Source organism: Anomalospiza imberbis, chromosome 16 (genome assembly GCF_031753505.1).
Source record: "Anomalospiza imberbis isolate Cuckoo-Finch-1a 21T00152 chromosome 16, ASM3175350v1, whole genome shotgun sequence".
In the NCBI taxonomy this organism is placed as follows: domain Eukaryota; kingdom Metazoa; phylum Chordata; class Aves; order Passeriformes; family Viduidae; genus Anomalospiza; species Anomalospiza imberbis.
In genome coordinates, this window is record NC_089696.1 from 13429739 (window position 1) to 13447828 (window position 18090).

Sequence of the window (18090 nt, forward strand, 5' to 3'; positions counted from 1 at the left end):
AACTGGCTCAAAACAACATCACACCAAAACCCAAGGGGAGACGGAGAAGTTCAGTCCCCGAAGCTGCACGTGGAGCACCATCTGTGAGAGCTAGTCAATATTTCACATTATTTAGACAGCCAGGATCTCTTTCGCGTACATGTTTGCATCCCGGCATATGTGCCTCACCGACGCGGGGCTCCGCACAGCTCCTGGCCCGCATCCATCACCCGACAGATCCCAGCGGCGTCACCCGCACACGCCAACCCTCCAGCAGCAGGACCAGGGGAGCTGCTGTGCCCGTGCACTTCAACACAGAGCCCGTTCCCAGCAGGGAAAACCTGCTGCTTAGCCCTGAGCACAGCGCTGCAAAGGCGCTAAGCCTGTGCACACATTCAGGCCTCTCCTTGGTAACCCCAAAACCTCCACACTGAAGCATTTCCAAACACCTTTTCTTATTCCAGAGCTGGAGAGAGCTGGGTAGAACCCAGCTTAGCTTAGCTGTGAGCAGCTCCACTCCACGCAATATATGCCTCGGCTGTGTCACTGTCACCGCTCCGGCAGGACTGGGCTGGCAACAAGCCAGCATCTGGAGCAGGAGTGACACACTTCCAAGGGAACCGGAGTCCCATCTGGCAGAGCACATGGCTGCAGCATGGCAAAGCCCCTGGAGCACTCCAGGCCACACCAGCCCGGAGGCTCTGGCCGCAGACGTCCCCATGTGAGCCCCTTCTCCCAGCCAGACCCCAGCTGTAGCTGCTCCAGCAGGTGGAAACACTGGCACAGGGATCACGGCGAGACACAGCCCACGCTGCAGATACCACAGTGCACAGATGCCCATGGCATGTCCCCACTTGCATGTGGTGCAAGGACATGAAGCCACCTGCAGGGCTCCAGGGAAGGGACACACTCCAGCACTGCCATCAGGCACAGAGACACCTGCACACAGCTTAAGTCACTGATACTCAAAGAGGCATTTCAGTACCAGTTACATCCCTGGTCCTATGAGGGCATCTCCCTGCTTTCGGCATCATATCCTGCCCAGGGATGATACAGGCTCAGTCCCAGCCCCAAATGTTCTGGGGCTTCCTCCCCAGTCAGCATCATCACATCCTCCTACAGTGACCCAGCCTTAGCTCGGAGCTGCACGAGCAGGAGGGGGAATGCAAAGTGTCCAAGCTGGGGACAGGTTCAGATGGACAGGCTGGGAACCTTGCAGGGCAGTGTCACCATGCCAGCTGGGAAACAGCAGCAGAACTGAGCTGATGCCACCAGCCAACCATCAAAGCCACCTCACACCTCGCAGCTCTTCCCAGTAACTTCCAGAAGCCCACAATTGCTGTTCCTTGGACAGGCGTAAGCGCAGCAACGGAGCTCAAAGCACATCCCAAAGCCCTGCAGGTGGAGAAACTGAGGCACAGGCAGGTGCAATGACTTGGTGCATCATGCAGCTGACCAGCAGCAAAACCAGAGAGCCACTTGAACTCCAGTCTCAGTTCTACCAGCAACACTGTTTTTTCCCTTGCAAAGTGCAAGGGAATACAGCTGCACAGGCTGTATTTACCTGGCTTGTTCCCTGCCAGGAACCAGAGCTGGAGTAGGGAGGAGGAATCTGAACCTCAGCTTTCCTGAGGATGAACCCAATGCAAATCCAACCTCGAGGCACTGCCAGAACATCCCTTCCTCCGTACAGCCCTCCAGCAGCCACGCTGACAGACTGCTGGCGTACGACTCACACGGAGCCCAAAACCTGCTGCCCCAGTGCCCTGGGCAGGACCTGGAGGTGAAGCTGCTCCTCTATGCGCTGAGGAGCTGCACTCGCAGGAGGCGGCCGCGGGTGAGTCGCTGCCTCCTTGGATCTCTGTGCCAGAAAGCAATGCCAAGGGGAGAAATTCTACCGCAGTGAGCAACGCACAGCTCACCCCAACCATGGGCATCTGCCAGGAGAAAGGGAGGGGAAAAGGGGAAACCACAACCATCTCCATCTGCCTGGGGCCAGAGTGTTTGCTGAACCAGCACAAGATCCGCTTTGCCCAGGGACATGCCGACAGGTCTGGGCAGGCTGAGCCACGCTCCTCCAGCCGAGTGCTTGCCCAGAGGCGGTCTGGCACCACAGCACAGGCAGGGAGGTGCAAGGTAGCAACACTGCCAAGCCCAGACTGGCTGTGCCCCCCCTTCCCTGCCAAGTTACACCACGCCAAACACATGCGTGTGCCCATTAGCTCGGCCTCTGACCGCCTGGGAAAGGCACCACCAACACTTATCTCATGCCAGCAGGGACACATATGATCCAAAGCAGCCCAGTTCTGCGGGTAAAAGGGTTCAGGGCACAGAGATCATCACTCAAACCACCTTATCCCTATAGCCAGCAGCCAAAATGCAACCCCTGTGATGCTCCAGTTGCTGCAGTGGATGAGCACACCTGTCCTCCTCCTTCCCAGCTCCAAGATTATAAAACATATCTGTTTTGCACAATTGAGACATAAATCACTAAGGGCTGTTATTAGAGGAACTTGGCGGGGCCAGATGTGTCAGCCCACTTGAAAACATCTTCTTCATCTTTGCTCAGCTCTCCAAAACAGCACGGGTTCGGGGGGAAGAGGTAGGGCCTCGGGTGACTCACCACCGAGAGGGGATGTGACCGATGGGGAGATGAGATACCAGCGACCGCACAAACCACACACCAAACGTCTGGAGGCCGGAGGTCACGCTGGGGGAAGTGGGAGGGAAACAGACCCCACGTGCTCAGCGCACTTGGGGTTGCCAAAGGTCCCTGTGAGGAGGGAGCTGACAGAAAGGACCGCCAGGCAGAGCTGGCGGAAGAAGGCGGGCAGCCATGCCTGCAGCAGAGGAGGCTGCCACTGGTCACCAGGAGTTTTAAACATGTGGGGCTTTCTCCAACTTGGCCCCTCACACTTCAAGTCTAAAATTCAGTCCCAGCTGGATAAGTCAGTCAAGCCTGGGTTGTGAAAGAGCCAGACAGGAGGAGGGCATGCTGAAGGCAATACGCTGGAACTGAACATATCTCCCCCGTGGACATAGCTCTGGCCAATGAGCCAGGCTACACGCCTGAGGTGAGACGGGTGTGTGCCAGCACTGGGAAAGCTGCTCCACCCCTCCTCAGCTGTAGGTGACTGGCTGGCACCTTCAGCATCTCCATGCTGCCTTCCACACTTGCTGCCAACATGCTACAGAGGAGACATCTCACTTGGACACCCACAAAGGGTCAAGGGCAACAAGAAAGAGCAACATGGAGACACCACTCAATAGGGAATTCGCTCTCCCTGTCTGGTTCTATGTTTCCAAACTAACCAAGAGCACCAGCACGCCAGAGAGAAGCAGCATCCACAAAGCCTTTGCTCTTGCCTTGGGACAGCTTTCCAGTTGGAAAAGACCTTCTACCAAGTCCAGCACAGCTGGACAACCCTGTTGGCTGATGTGGGATAAGAGGTGGCCACGTGCACTGCTGGCTGCAAAGCACACCCTGAAGCTGAGCCCTGGGCACGAGCCATCCTTGTTTGAGAAGCCACAGCCCTGGCACCGGAAGACCAGTAGCCTCCAGCACGCCGGGAGAAGTGAAGTAAGTCTCCCCCATCAGCCCCATCTGCCCGTTACACATTTCTGCCACTTATGAAATATTTCCAACTGCCAGCATCTCGCCCCATCCTCCCTGGGCCATGACAGACGGATACATTGCCAGGACTCAGGCTGGCACCACGCAGTGCTCTGCAAGGGGCTATGGCCACAGAAAAGCCTTAGCTATAAAGCCTGACCCCTTGGACCCTCCTATCTGAGCCCAGCAAGGCTGGGAAACACTGCGGCGAGAATTTGGGTTTATTTCCATGGGATGTTTTGAACTCTGGGTACTCAAGGGAGATTTGCAGCCCGGCTGCAGCCAGTTCTCAGCGGGCTGCTGCGCGCAGCACAGAGCAGGAGCTGCAGTTGCCCTTGGCCAGGAACACAATCACCTCTTCCCCAGTCCGGCTCGCAGTGCCTCACAGGCAGCCAACTGGGACAACAGTCCACACCACAAACAGCTGGATAAACGCTTACGTCCTCCCCGGCAGGGAGGGAGGGGAGGAAGGCAGGGAAGGTCCAAGCACAGCGAGTACCTTCCCATCACTGGCAGGACAGACACCACACCAGCTGCCTGTGCTTACCACCATCAGTGCATCCCTTATCCTCTCCCTGCAGAAGCAGCAGATTCCCAGGAAAGACTTTCAGGGCTCCCCCTCCAGCATACACCTCCCCATCTCTGCCCCGTGCAGCTCAGTGAGGCACAGCCGCAGCTATTCCTCATGCACACATTTATGGCTGCAAACAGCTGCGAGCCGGAGTGCTGACAGTGTAAATCTTTGCCACCTCCTCCCCTGCCTGCCGGGGCAGCTCCAGTGACACTCGAGGCACCGGAGCCGCTTTGACTCTGTGCCATGCACGAGACACCAGCGATACGAGCCCCTGAACATGCTGGGCTGAAACCAAAGCTCCCGGATCAGATGTGCCTGGACTCCAGCGGTGGCTGGTCCCTGTCCCCAGCAGCCACAAGCTGCTGTCACAATCCACCACCCTCCGTGCCAAAAACCACCCCAAAAGCCATATTTACACCCTATGCCACAGGACTGGCAGTAGCTTCAAAGCACTAATTTACAGCCTCAATTCTCTGCATCCCCTGAAAGCCTTCGATCCCATCCCCAGGATCCAGAACAGCCAGGGCAATTTAACTCCCCATTTAATCTTCTAAGGGCCCTGGCGAGCTCGGAGACAGCATCCTCCAGCGGGGGGTCCACACTCCCAGACTCTGCTGGCTTGAACAGTGCCGCGCCGCTTTCCTTCAGCTGCAAAAATCACCACCTTAAAAGCCAAGGCGAATTCTCCCTCCAGCTCAGCACAGCTCTCTATTGTTTCTTTTAATTTTATTTTATTCCACGTGGGAATCTGTGTCCAGGCTGCTTTATTTTTAAGTGGCTCTTGCTCAATATTTACTATCGCTTGCAGCTGCGTCAGCACAGGAACACTGCGCGCTCGCGCCAGGTTTCCGACCAGCCCTGCCGCAGCCATTCCCCCCGTGCCGATGCCATGCCATGATTTTCCTGCCGTGTCACCCTACTGGTGGATCACCAGCCCCCCACAGCCACAGGACACTGAAAGGCAGGGTGTGAGCACAGGGCTTGGGGGTGTTCCCTGCTTCCATGGAAATAAATATCTTAAGGCTGAGCCCTGCCGCTCACCTCCTCACCCAGGAGCTGGAACAGCCCCAACAGCCTGGAGATGGCAGAGCAGGAGAAAATGGGAAGTGGCTCAAGGGACTGGTGCTCACGCCTGGTTCTGCTCCAATGTCCTGGAGACTTAGTTTCCACCATGCAACAAAACAATGGTAATCCAAGGTAAGCCAATGCCTCAGGAAAAGGAGACCAGGAGGACACTCCGAAGATCCCCCACAAGGTCACCCACCAGCTCCCCATTAACAGCATCTCCATGGGGACAGAAAGAAGCCACCCGGTGGGGACACAAATCACTCTGGCAAAGTGAAGGCGGCCTTTCCTCACACTGGAGGGATCAAGATGGAAACCATCCCAGTGGGATCCTTGACATGATGTGCAGCCCGTCCACTCAGCCTGAAACACGGGGTCTGGGAAGCAGCGATCTGGTCCCACGCTAATCCTGACACTCAAACCAGTGTCAATGCTCCTGGGTCACTGCCAGCTGCTACAGCAGAAGCTTCTCCCACATGCCCCCAGCCTGAAATCCCCCACCACGTCGGATGTCTCTCCTTTTCCACTGGCATAATTAAACCTGACACCCCAACAGGGGTCCACTGAAACCTCCACGCTCCCACTACACAACCACACAGCTCTCCTTAAACAGCAAGGAGTGACATGGTGAAGTCTTCAGCTGCACATTCACTAAAATGCTGTATGGAAATGGAAAAAATAATAATTTTAACTCTCCAACTGATTAGCAGAATCCCCAGGACTTCAGAACCTGGCTGCTAGATTGCAGTCTTGCATTCCTCCTAATTTTCTAGGACAGTATGAATATGCCTTTGCTCTGGTTCATCCTTCATCATGTTGAAGATTTTTTAGTCACTGGTGTCCAGCACAGGGGTCCTAAGGCTGACTCTGCTCCTGGCACTGGATGCACACTTTTAGCACAGGTGCTCCCCCTCCTTCCTAAGCACAGAAATTTAACCCTCCCCATTTTTTAAACAATTTTTTTTTTTCATCACCCAAACTCAGTGCAGAAGACAATACAAACAAGTGAGCCCCCCTCCCTGAGCCCTGCCCGCATATTTAACCAGGCACTGTCCGTGCCCTCATTAGAAAAGAGCTTGTTAGAGCCGGGAGAGCTACAGGAGCTCCGTGGGGGAGGTTATTGTGGGATGGCACCGGTGCTGGTCCCCAAATCACCTGCACCAAGTGCCTGCCAGCAGCAATTAAATCAGCCTTCAAAGAAAGATCCCAGCTTTCCCAGCACCATTAGCCGTGCCCTGGAGGGAACACGGTCTATTTTCAGCCACAATGACTTAAGATCAGGTCACTAGCAGGTTAAATGGGACTGTGCAGCATCATCTCCCTGCCCTCCCATTGAGAAATTAAACTCCGCTGTGTGATGGGCAGCACCAGCCCTGGACACACACCAGGTGCCCATGGAAAGGTAAATGCCACCTGCCTGCCCCTCTCCTCTGCTTCCCATCGCTGGCCATGGACACCCACTGCCCTGGCTGCCTTACCTCTGTGTGGGGTGGTGAGAGGGGGCTGACAGCAGGATCACCCCTGGGTTCCTCCCTGCCTGTCCTCCTGTCCAGCACAGTGACAGCTCACGGCCAGAAAGGTCCCACCATGCCTAAGGCCAAGGGTGTTGGAAGGAGCCTCAGCACCCCCCATCCTGCAAACCCAGGCCTGCACAGTGCCAGACCAGGGCTGCTCATCTCACCCCTTCCTCCCAATGGCCCAACTGCAAGTCCCCAAGCTGGGGACTGCCCCAGGCCACCAGTTCCACCAGGGTTTCACCACAGCCACCAGAGAGGTGGCATCTCCCCACAGCAGCTCCATCTGCTCCACTGCTGGATCCACCACCGAAACCCAACCAGCCACCCCACCACGAACATCTGGCGGGGAGGTGGCAGCTGGATGTGGGTTTGTTTTGCCTCCCAGGCTCCTGCCAGGCACAGTCAGCACGAGCCAGGATGACTCAAAGCCCGGGAGACGCAGCCTCCGCCGCTGCTTATTTTAAACCCTCTTGTCTGCACAGCGGCTGCTGCGGCTCAGCACCTCTCGGGGTGCTTTGCAAAGGGGGTGGGTGGCACTGCAAGGCAAAACTGAGGCACAGCCCCACGATCAGACCTGGGCACCACATCACCACTGCCTGTGTGATCAGCAGTCACTGGGCTCAACACAGGGGGCCAGCAGCAAGAGGGGATCAGCTCTGAGAAACACCCCTGCAAAAGGGGTGCAGCAAGGACATTGCCAATGACCCAAATGAATTCATCAGCTCTGGGTTCATGATTCCCCTTGGATACAGCATAGCCAGGACACAGTAAGTGCACGGTGAAGCTGGATCATCCTGCATGTACTGCTCTGTGTGCCACAGGAGTGAATGCATCCCTCTCCTAAAGCCCAGCACTGACTTAAACAGCATCTGCAGGGACTGAAACCACCCTGGGAAAAATTCAGCGACGGGCTGCACTTAGGCGGACTTCCACTTAGGCGTGGAAGAAAGGGATCCACACACAGATCACAATCTCGTAACAATCTTTTCCTTAGGAAACCAGGCTCAAAAGCTCAGCCGCTGCCAAGCCTCTCCTCTCGACCCCACACTCAGCCTTTTCTCCTTCCAGGTGCTCCTGCCCTTCCCACACTCTCTTGAACATCGGCCCATGCCACCTCTTTTGCACCAAAAAAGCACTGAACCATGAAGCAAAGGTGCATCTGCAGCCAGAAAGCACCCAGGACCCCACACCTCCTCACTGCTGATAATGGGAGATAAACTCATGGGCAAATATTATGGCAGTACAGTTTAATTCCTGACGAATTATGCAAATCCGTATTCAAATTGAAGCACAGCCCTTGGGCTCTTGACAAATTGCCAAGCTGGCCTCCATCGATGACACCAGGCAGGGACAGCCAGCCCTCCATCAGGTGAGGCACTGCATGGGTGCCCTGTATATGTACATACACACGCATGTATGTGCTTACACATGTCACCTAGGGAGACCAAGGAGTACCTGCAAGAATGGGTCAAGAGTGACTTTTGCACTTCTCCCTCCTCCCAGCTGTGTTTAGTGTGTCCAAAGAAGGCCACCAAGCTTTTGTGTCCTCCACAAGATGGAAGCAGCTTGGGGTGATGGCGAGATTCAAAGCAGGACGTATGATAAAATCCACCACCTCCAGGGGACAGGAGGGGAAAGCCTGAAACACTCGTGCCAATATGACTGTCAGCCCTGAAGCCGAGGAAAGGAAGATCTGTCCACAAAATAGTCACAGAGAGGGCTCATCTGATGAAAGTAGGAATTTCCGATCCCACACAAACCCCGAACATCCATTAAAAGTAGCAGAAGAATTACTGCTTTGTGTCACTAATCTCATTAGGGAGAAAGCCCTGCTGCAGCGCCGGGATTGCAAAGGGAAACCCCGGCACGCTGCACACTCCAGGAGCCTGGCACGGTGTGCCCTGCCCATCCGAGCGGAGCCGAGGCTTCCACAGGCACCCCGGCAAGGTGCCTGCAACCCTTCTTTACTCACCCGCCCGGATCTCTACTCGCTGGAGCATTATCCGCGTGGCTTGTGTGTGACACGGCGTGTGGGATGTCCCCACGCCCAGCAGACCAGGATGCAAACACCAGGATGACACACACTGCCTGGCGATAACACGGGAGCTGCTTCATCCACACACAGCGACCGGCACTGCCTGCGAGCAGCACACAGCCCAGTCCCTCCAAAACCCTTCCTCCCCAGCACAATGGCCACTACCGTTAATATTTTTTTATTATTTTTTAATTAAAAGCAATTAAACCAAATGCGTTAAAAGCAGATTCAAGTCACAGGGAATTCTGCTGAGAAGGGATGGGGGCATGAAGGGAATCAGGGGCAATACATCCAACCACTGAAGGTAAAAAGGGCTCTTTGCTGGCAGGGATGCGTCAGGATAAGATGTATGGAGGCAGAAGCAGGAGCAACCTTTGCAGAAGTTGCCGGGGATACAGCTCCAGAGAGACAGGGCTGAGTGCCTTAAAATTTCTGTTATTCCTCTAAAAAGACATACTCCCTCCGGAATATTGCTCCTTCCCTTGCTCCAAGCCCACCATGTTTGGCTTGCCTGCCTGCATCCAGCTCCCTCAAAATGGCTCTTTGGCCACTGCTACGCCAGCAATAAAATTTATTCCCAAGGTCACTTCAATCCTTTTGCCACTATTTCAGTCTGGCTGGATTTAAACAAAACCCAGCCTCAGACACACTGAGCCCCCCCTCGGCCCCTCCTTTCTGCCCATCACTCCCCTGATTTAGCGCTGCCAAACTCTCAACTACCTTTCGCTTCCCATAACCGTCAGCAGCAACAGCTGGAGAGGAAAACGGGAGCATATTGTGCACCCAACAGCTGATCCTGGCGGCGTGGGGAGCGAGCCCAACTGTCACTGCCGCGGTGCTGCCGTACCGGGGGCTCCTGCCGCGCGTCGCCCAGCCAGCGCCCACGGGGACGGAGCTAAAGGGGCTGTGTGGTTGCCGTCCCCCTGGTGTTTAAGAGCTGGGGAGAAGCGAACAATAAGCAAAGCAAATAAACAGCAGAGAGGGACAGCGTCGGTGGGTGTGCGGCGATGCCTGCAGACATCCAGCTGTGGCATCCCGGAGCGAAGCCAGACAGAAATGAGGGGATGGGAGGAATCACGGGGAGAAGGAAACCGCCAAATCCTCGTGGCGAAGGTGAGGCAGCCACAGTGGAGCGATCCCCTCCCAAACTTTGGTTTTCAAAGAGCATTCCCAGCTGGAAAAGCCAGCGAGAGGCTGTGCAGCTGGACACAGCGCTGCTCGCTCGCCCCGGCTCCAACGGGCAGGGAACTCAGGGCTGCCCTCGGCTCCTCCATCCCGCCTGCATTTTCAGGTTGTTCAGGGCGCAGCGTGCTCTCCGTTTCAGCAGAGGCTGAACAAAGCACTCCCTTGTCCTCAGCACCTCGATCAGGCGATGCTGGATCGCGTTACCTAACCCAGACCAACATCTCCTCGTCCCGGCACGGCAGCTTTCGTGTCAGCACATGCCAGGCTGGCCCCGATTCCCTGCACCACCTCCTGCCTGGAGCTTTAACTGGACCAGTTTAGTACACGGTGAAAACACACGGGGCCTTGTCTGGACTCGTCGGGCGCTAACCCCAGCTCGGGGAGGTGATCCGACACCCTCGCGCCGGTCGCAGCCGCGGCCGAACCGCAAGGCGCTCACCTGGAAGGTTGCCATAATGACGTTAATTCCCATTAACAATGTTCATTTCCATATTCATCAGAAGATGGTGAAATGACAAGATGGGGGGTTATTTACTATATAATTATAAACTAATTTCAGCTTTACCCTGGGTTGTCCTAGGAAGCAGATCTAAAATTTCCCTTACGAAAGCCCTGCTCTGCTAACCATGTCTGCAGTGAGATTAATTCCCAGCGATTTCCATTTCTCCAACAGCTGTTCTGCTGGGAAAGAGCAGGAGCTTGTCCCCAACACCGGGGACCTGCCCAGTGCCCCATGCCACCCCCAGCTAGGATTTCTAGTGCCGGCTCTTCCTCCAGATCAGATTTTCTCTGGCACACCATCAGTCAGGGATGGGACCCGTGGTTTTCCAACCCTACCAAGGAGACACCGTACTGGGTAGGAGGCAAGGCTCGCTCCAAGTGGGAGAAAGGCTGCTAGAAACCACACTAATAAATGACAATTTTACCAGCCTTGTGTTACCAGAGGCAGGGACAGACTCCAGCCCATTCACCTGGGAAGGTACTGGAAACCTTCACACAGCAGAGGATCCCGCAGGACCTTGCTCCAAGCAAGTTTACATCACCACATTGGCCCTTGGGCTCTTGTCCACGTTCCAAACCCAACATCCCTACCAGCTACCACTGCTTGGGATGAGCATTTCAACAGAGTATGCAGCACAGGCTGGACAGTCCTTCCCACTGCTTCTGAAGGACAGAAATGCAACCCCACAGCCCACCAGGACATTGAGGAAAAATCACTGGGACAACAGAGAAACACAGGAGCTCAGCGTGGCAGACTCTGAGCAAAAATGCACAAATCCACCACCATTTCAGCCCAGACACTGCTCCTGCCTTCCTCAAAGCCTACGAGTTGGCCGCCAGCCCGAGGGAGCTGCAGGGACATCACTCCATGGCCGAGCACTTCCTCCACCCCGGGGGATGCCGGGTGTGAAGAGCAGAGTGTGACGGGACCCAGCACAACATCACTGCCCAGCACCAGCTCCCCAGCCCCACTGGGACAGGCACACTCCCTCCTCTGCCTGAAAACACATCTCAGAAAGCATCTCGTTTCACCAGGGCCCCAAAGGAGGGGAGGCATCCTCCCAGGCAGGTCTCCGGGCTGTCCGCATTCCTCCCGGTGTTACACCACCGAGCCCCTGCCCCAAGGAGCCCCCGGCACCACCCCTTGGGCGGGCAGGGAGAGGGAACCACGATTTCAAGGGCCATTAAACACCGATGGTATTTTCCTTGCAGCATCAAAACGGAACCAAAAAGAATCGTGCCGAACCACGGGCAAAACCCCGCTGCTGGTCCGGGAGCCATCGTGCTCCGAGAAACACAGAGGAGGGGAGCAGGAATCGCTCCAGTGCCCAGTCCATGCTATCCCAGTCCCTCTATCAGCAAAGCAAGGTTAGCATGGATGCAGTTTGATGAGTGAATTGTGCTTCCACTGGCATTGCCGACAGCAAGGCCTCCTGCAAAATCTGCGGGCTCAGCAGAAGCACCATTTTGCCATTATAAGGATGGCTACAGCAGGATTTTGCTGGCACAGCAGCGCTGTCCTGGGGAATGGAAGGGTATTTTTATTTCTTTTCCTATGCTCCTACCTGGCCCAGCTGTCTGGAAAACTTCTCCCCGGGCACAGCAGGCCTGGAAGAAAGGATGGTCTCCAATCTACCTTAAATCCCTGCATTTGAATGCACATGCTAATGTGAAGTAGGAAAGCAGGGAAATCAAAATCTCTCCCCTCTGTCTGCCTGCTTTCCGTCCTGTTCGGGAGCTGGATTTAGTCAGCCCTGCCCACAGTGGTGTGTCCCTTTTCCTGAGCACTGAAAAGTGTTTCTGAAGCGTCTTTTAATGGAAGAGGCTGAGCATCCTTTTATACAAACACAGATCTGTTCCTGCAGCTGCCCCCACCCAAGAAAGGACACCTCAGCACAGAGCAAAAACCACATTTTTATTAATTACTATTAATATTATTTTAAATTTGGAGACTTTCTTTGGATATGGGCGATCCTTGCTCACGCACAGCCCTGCTGCTGCCTGGCAGGGACACGGTCCCAGAGCAGCCCTTTGCAATCACGTCTGAGGGAGCCTTTTCCACCTTCCCCAAAACACAGAGCCTGCCAAGAACAACACGCTCCTCCGGGATGGAGCTGAGACCAGGACCCAAAGACAGTGGCATAGGGAAGGAGCAAAATGATAAACCTCCATATTTTGAGCTGCTGCAGAGCAGATCGAGCCCTTGCTTTAATGGACTCAGCTGCCTCATTCCACTGATTGCAGCTTTTTTTTAAGCCTTCCAGCAAGCTCCAGGCATGAAATTCCATTGCAAACAGTCCCTTTCCTCCTTTATCCCTCTGCAAGGCCCATCGGGGGAGCATTCCCCTGCCCTCCTCAGGGATGGGGAGATGGCAATGCCCAAGAGTACAGGGGCGACAGGGAACGGCATCCCCGGCTCAGCTCCCGCCTTGGCCTCCAGCTCACTCCTCCCTCCTTGCGCTTCCAACAAAGGGGCTTCTGTCCCTGTCCTCCCCCGTGGAGCAGAAATCGCTACCATGGAGCAGAAATCCCCCCGAGAGGAGCCGAGGGTCCAGGGGTCACTGGACACAGCCCAGGCGCCCGTACTTTGGCGCTGGGGCAGAGCCCGGCTGCTGGAATGAGCAGAAGGTACAGGAAAAACAAGGAGTCGGTGCCGGCCATAACTGGATTCTCAAATATGGCCAATCGTGCTATTTTTACAGGGGCGTATTTATTTTCAGAGGACGCTGGGACGGATTCAAGAGTCTCTTTCTTCAGCCCGGCGGTATTTAAGGATCGGTTTGAACTGGCTCTATTTAAAGGCTTCGCCTCCTGCCCACTTTTCTTAACCCCTTGCACAAGCCTTTTCGTTCCACCCCTCCTAAAAACAAAACAAACCCCCAAAAAAACACAACAACAACAACAACAAAAAAAAAAAAAGCACCAAAACCACACACCAACAGCACTGCGAACGCAAACCTACAAAGGGGCCCTTGGTAGCAGGAAGCAATCATCATTTCAGGCGATATTGTTAAAGCCATAAAAAAACAACAACAACAAAAAATATCCCTGCCTATCCCGCTGCTGTGGTTTAATGGGAGTTTCGGCTGTTAATTGTACAGATCTTTTTAATGGAGTTTAGCCTGACTGGGAATTGCCGTGGATCGTGCTGGGGAGCGGACGCGGAGACCGGGCACCACTGAGGTGCAGGGACAGGGCATTTCAAACAATTCCCAGAAAAAAGAAAAGAAAAATAATTTTAAAAATAAAATAAGAACACAGTCAAAAAGAATTGGAAGTATCACAGACCCCACTCCCCCTGCGAGGGGTCTCAAATCTGAGGCTTTCTCCCAGTGTGGCAGGAAAGCTCCCAGATGGAGCTTGGTCAGCTTGGAGAGGCCAGAGCTCCGTGCCTCCCTCCTGACCTGCCTGGATTTCAGAAAAGGAAACCTTGGGAGGAGAAATAAAACTTAAAAAAAAAAATAAAAGGAAAAAATTACCCAGTGAAAAAATAAGAATAATTTTTAAAATTCCAAGAACCCACACTCGGTTTGGCCTGAGATTGTCCAGATGCATTTTTGCAAAGATCACATTCTGCTGCAGTAGGAGGCGGAGGAGAGAGGGAAAAAAATAACCAAGGGGGAAAAAAAGGGAGGGAAAAAAAAAAAAAAAAGACAAAAGGGAAGGAAAAAATAAGGTGTTTGCCCATGTGCTTGGCTTCATAGCCCAGTTCGCTTTACACCTCTCCTCTTAGCACCTGGGAAATTGGCACTGCCACCTAGTCTAAAACTAATAAATCTTTTTCCCTCGATTCAGGCAGCTTCCTTCTCTGCAGATGTTGGCAATCAGGTTTGCAAATTTCAAAGTCATTCATCCCAGGCGGCTGGGAGAAAAGCAGGTTTATTATTGCAAAACCTGTCACCCTCCCAACGCCTAAAGTAAACTCCGAGTCACCTCTCCACGCCCAGGGGAAAGAAAGCGGAAAAAAAAAAATTAAAAATAGAGCCAGAGAGGGAAATCAAACGGTCAGAAATCCCTTGTGTCCTCCTACAGGACTGTGGGCAGGAGAGTGCGGCAGCGTCCTGCCAGCAGTGCCGGACTCCGCGAGCCGCTGGGAAAGGGAGCTCGGAAAAGGGCAAAAAAATGAAAAGCCTCCAAAACACAAAAGTAATTTAAACAAATAAATAAAAAGCTGACTGTGGGAACAAAAAATAAACTGCGTATATTTCAGCGTCTACTTTTTTTTTTTTTTTTTTTTTTTAATGGATATGCAGCCGTGGGGCTGCCCGGGAATCAACTGAGTCGAGAAGGGAGACAAAATTCAAGGAGGGAGCAGTCACTGCACAGCGCATGGAAGCTTTGTTCGAGGGTTTAAAAAAATTAGACTTTCGGAGAAAAAAAAAAAGAAAACAAAAAGAAAAAACAACATCAAAACCAGCGGTGCCGGCAGCGCTGCCCGGGGGCAGCGGGACCTCAGCGGGGCTCGGGCTGCACCGGGCAAGAAATCACCCAAAGAGCCCCATTTTACCCCTTTTTTTCCCAGCCCAGGGATGGATTTTTTGGCTGTCCGGGAAGCGCAGCGCCGGGCAGCGCAGTCCCGTCCCTCCGCAATCCGCTCTGCGCCTCTCCCAGCTTTCCCGAAAATCGGATTTATTCCCCGGATTTATTCCGCAGCCGCCGAGGCGGGGATTTTCCTCAGTGCCAACAAAACCGTACGCTGGAAGGGGGGACTTCTATCGGATAGGCGCGATTTTTTCCCCCTATTCCCCTATTTTGTACTCCATTCCCTTATTTCTCCACATCACCCTACTTGTTTTCTCACTCCTTCTCCATTCCCCTATTTTTTTTCGCCAAATCAAAACCAAGCGAAGCAAAAAACACTTGGGGAAAACACGCGAAAAAGCTGCGAGCGCATAAATATATAATTATCATGACGGTATTTATATTTTGGGTGTGGGGGGGGGGGGTTAAAGCCCGATCCCGCGTTCGCCGCCCGCAACCGCGGAGAGAAGGGAGGGAAGGCGCGGGGGTTCCGCGGAGCCTTACCCGGGTGGGAGTGGAGGCTGATGCCCGATGCGAGGAATTTTCCGGGCTGGAGGGCGGCGGGGAGCCCGGCAGCCATGGGCCCGGCGGCGGGGGCCAGGCGGCCGGTGGCTCCCAGGCGGTGGCTCTCCATGGCCAGCCCGGAGAGCAGCGGAGGGGGGCCGTGCACCGAGCGGGGGGGCCCGAAATCTCGGCCATCCATCATCCACTCGCCGGCTTCACGGAGTCTCCCGGATCGCTGTCGATGCCCGCCACCGCCTTCCCGCCCCCCCCCCACCCCCCCCGCCCCCCACCCCCCTTCTCCTCCTCCCCCAAAAAATCAGATGGTTTTCAAAAATAAGGCGTCCAAGCGTCCCATGGCGCGGTGCAGGGAGCCAGCCCCGGCGCGGCGGTCTCGGCGCTGCCTGCAGAGGAGAAAAGAAGGGGGAGGTGCGGTGAGCCGACATGCCCCGACACCCCCCTGCTCACAGCCACCCCCCAAAATACCCCCCAAAACCCACCCTCACCTTCCCGGAGTGGAGGGTAGAGAAGGGGGAAGAAGCGGGGAGGGGAAAAAAAAATATAAGGAAAACTTGTGGCAAAAGGCAGGGACAAAAAAAAAAAAATCTAAGTACTTAAAAATAGTATTTTAAGAATTTAAACTTTTTTCCCAAGAGTTACATTTGTCCCGGCCGGGTCGGGCAGCGCCCGCCCGCAGCCCGGCTCCGGCGGGACCGACCGGCGGGGACGCGGCACCGCACTTCGCCCCGGAAAACAAACACACAAATCCCAAAATAACAACAACAACAAAAAAAATCACCCACTCAAATATTTCTTCTTTTCCATTCTTCCCCCCCCCCCCCCGCCCTTTTTTTTTTTTTTTTAGTTCTTTAATTTTTTTTCCCGTCTTTTCTTTATTTCTCCCCCGCCGCCGGCTCCGGCGGCGGCATCTCTCCGGCAGCCCCGTTTCTCGCTTCTTTTGGTGCTCATTCCCACGGCTCCAAACCACCGACTGGGCTTGTTGTTTGGGCTGGGGTTTTTTATTTTTCCTTTTTGCAGCGCCACTTTCACTCGGGAAAACAAAACCCGTATTATCTTTTCCCGGCACAGCGAAAAGAAAACAACCCAACCATATATATAAAACTATCTATATTTGTACTCGCAGCCTCATGAAAGGCTCCACTCGCCCGTCGTATTTTGCACCGGGATAGCGAGAAAGTAACAAACACTGCGTGGATAAAGTGGAGGTTCTCCCCCACAAACCCTCTCCAAGCGCTACCGGAGCCCCGGGAGCCGCCGCTCCGGCCCCGCCGCCCGTCCCGGCTCCCGGGCGGCTGCTCCAGCGCGGGGGAGGGATGATTGAAAAAAAAATAAAATAAATTTTAAAAAATAAAATAAAAGAAAGAAAGAAAGAGGGGAGAAATGCAAAATTATGCCCCAAAAATCTCACTGCTTTGCTTGGTTGGGGCTTTTAAAAAATTATTTTCGAGTAGATTTTAAAATTAAGTAAACCCTGCCTGCGTGGCTGCTCGGGGCGAGCCTCACCCCGGGGACTGCGGGAGCGGCCGGATAGTCATCAATAAAGGGGAAAAAGGCTAAAAAGGGCCAAAAAGCGGGAGGGATGGAGCAGCAGAGGGGGGTCGGGGGAGATGGGACCGCCGCCCCGGGGTCGGGGTGCGGATCCGGGCGCGGGTCCTACCTCGGCGCGGTCAGGCCGCCTGGTCGCGGGGCATGGCGGCGGTGCGGGGCTGGGGCGGGGGGTGCCGGCTCGCCGCCCTGCCCGCCGCCCGGCTCCTCCGCTGCTCCGCTCCGCTCCTCAGGGGCAGCAGCGCGGGAGCGACGCGGTGGCGGCCGCGCCATGGAGCGGCGGGGCCCCGCCGAGCTGCAGCATCGCCTCCACACACACACACACACACACACACACACACACACACACACCCCCACACACACACCCCCCCTTCCCGGGCCGGCCCCGCGCGCGCGGCTCGGCGGCGCTTAAGGGAAGAGGAGGGAAAGAAGAAAAAAAAAAAAAAAAAAAGAAAAAAAAAAAAAGAGAGAGTAAGAGAAAAGAGAGAGGAATTAAAAAAAAAAAAAAAATTAGGGAGGGGAAAAAAAAAAAACGATTTAAAAAAAAAAAAAAAAAGGGGAGCGCGAGCGCGGGGCGGGAGGGAGGGAGGGAGGGAAAAACCGGGGGAATGGGGGAGGGAAAAACGGCGGCGGCGGGGCTATGAAACACGCATTGTTCTCGGCGCGGCGGGGGCGGGCCCGCGGCCTCTCCGCGCCTTCCCATTGGTCGGCCGGGCCGTCACTCAGCGGCGGGTAAACAGGCGGCCGTTTCCAGGCCCCCCGCTCGCCCCGCCCCCGGCGCTCCCGCTGCTGTTTCCAGGCTGCCCCCGCGCTCCCGCCCGGAGCGGGCGGGCGGTTGGCGGGGAGCGGCCGCGGGTCCCCCCGCTCCGAGCGGGGCCGTGAGGGGAGGGCGCCCCGCGACCCCCTTTATTATCTGTGGGGGTTAAATCCTTCATCCCGCCCGGGCAGGGCTGAGGGGGAAGTGCCGCCGGGCCCTCTCCCACGGCCCCGCCGCGGACAAAGCGGCCTTTCAGAGCCGGGGGGGAGCGGGGGA

At 55.1% G+C, this 18090-nt stretch overlaps 1 protein-coding gene across 5 annotated transcripts in view; it reads right to left on the reverse strand.

The window, feature by feature from the left end:
- The window catches only part of TNRC18 (trinucleotide repeat containing 18), a 56497-nt gene extending 39109 nt beyond the window's left edge, over window positions 1-17388 (reverse strand). For all 5 annotated transcript variants that reach the window (XM_068207145.1, XM_068207147.1, XM_068207148.1 and 2 more), the window contains exons 1-2: window positions 17170-17388; window positions 15495-15895 (exon numbers count right to left, since the gene is read on the reverse strand). In XM_068207145.1, the coding sequence (XP_068063246.1) occupies window positions 15495-15696 (202 nt within the window). In that variant the 5' untranslated portion in view covers window positions 15697-15895; window positions 17170-17388. The remainder of the gene's footprint in view (window positions 1-15494; window positions 15896-17169) is intronic.
- Window positions 17389-18090: the final 702 nt, after the last annotated feature.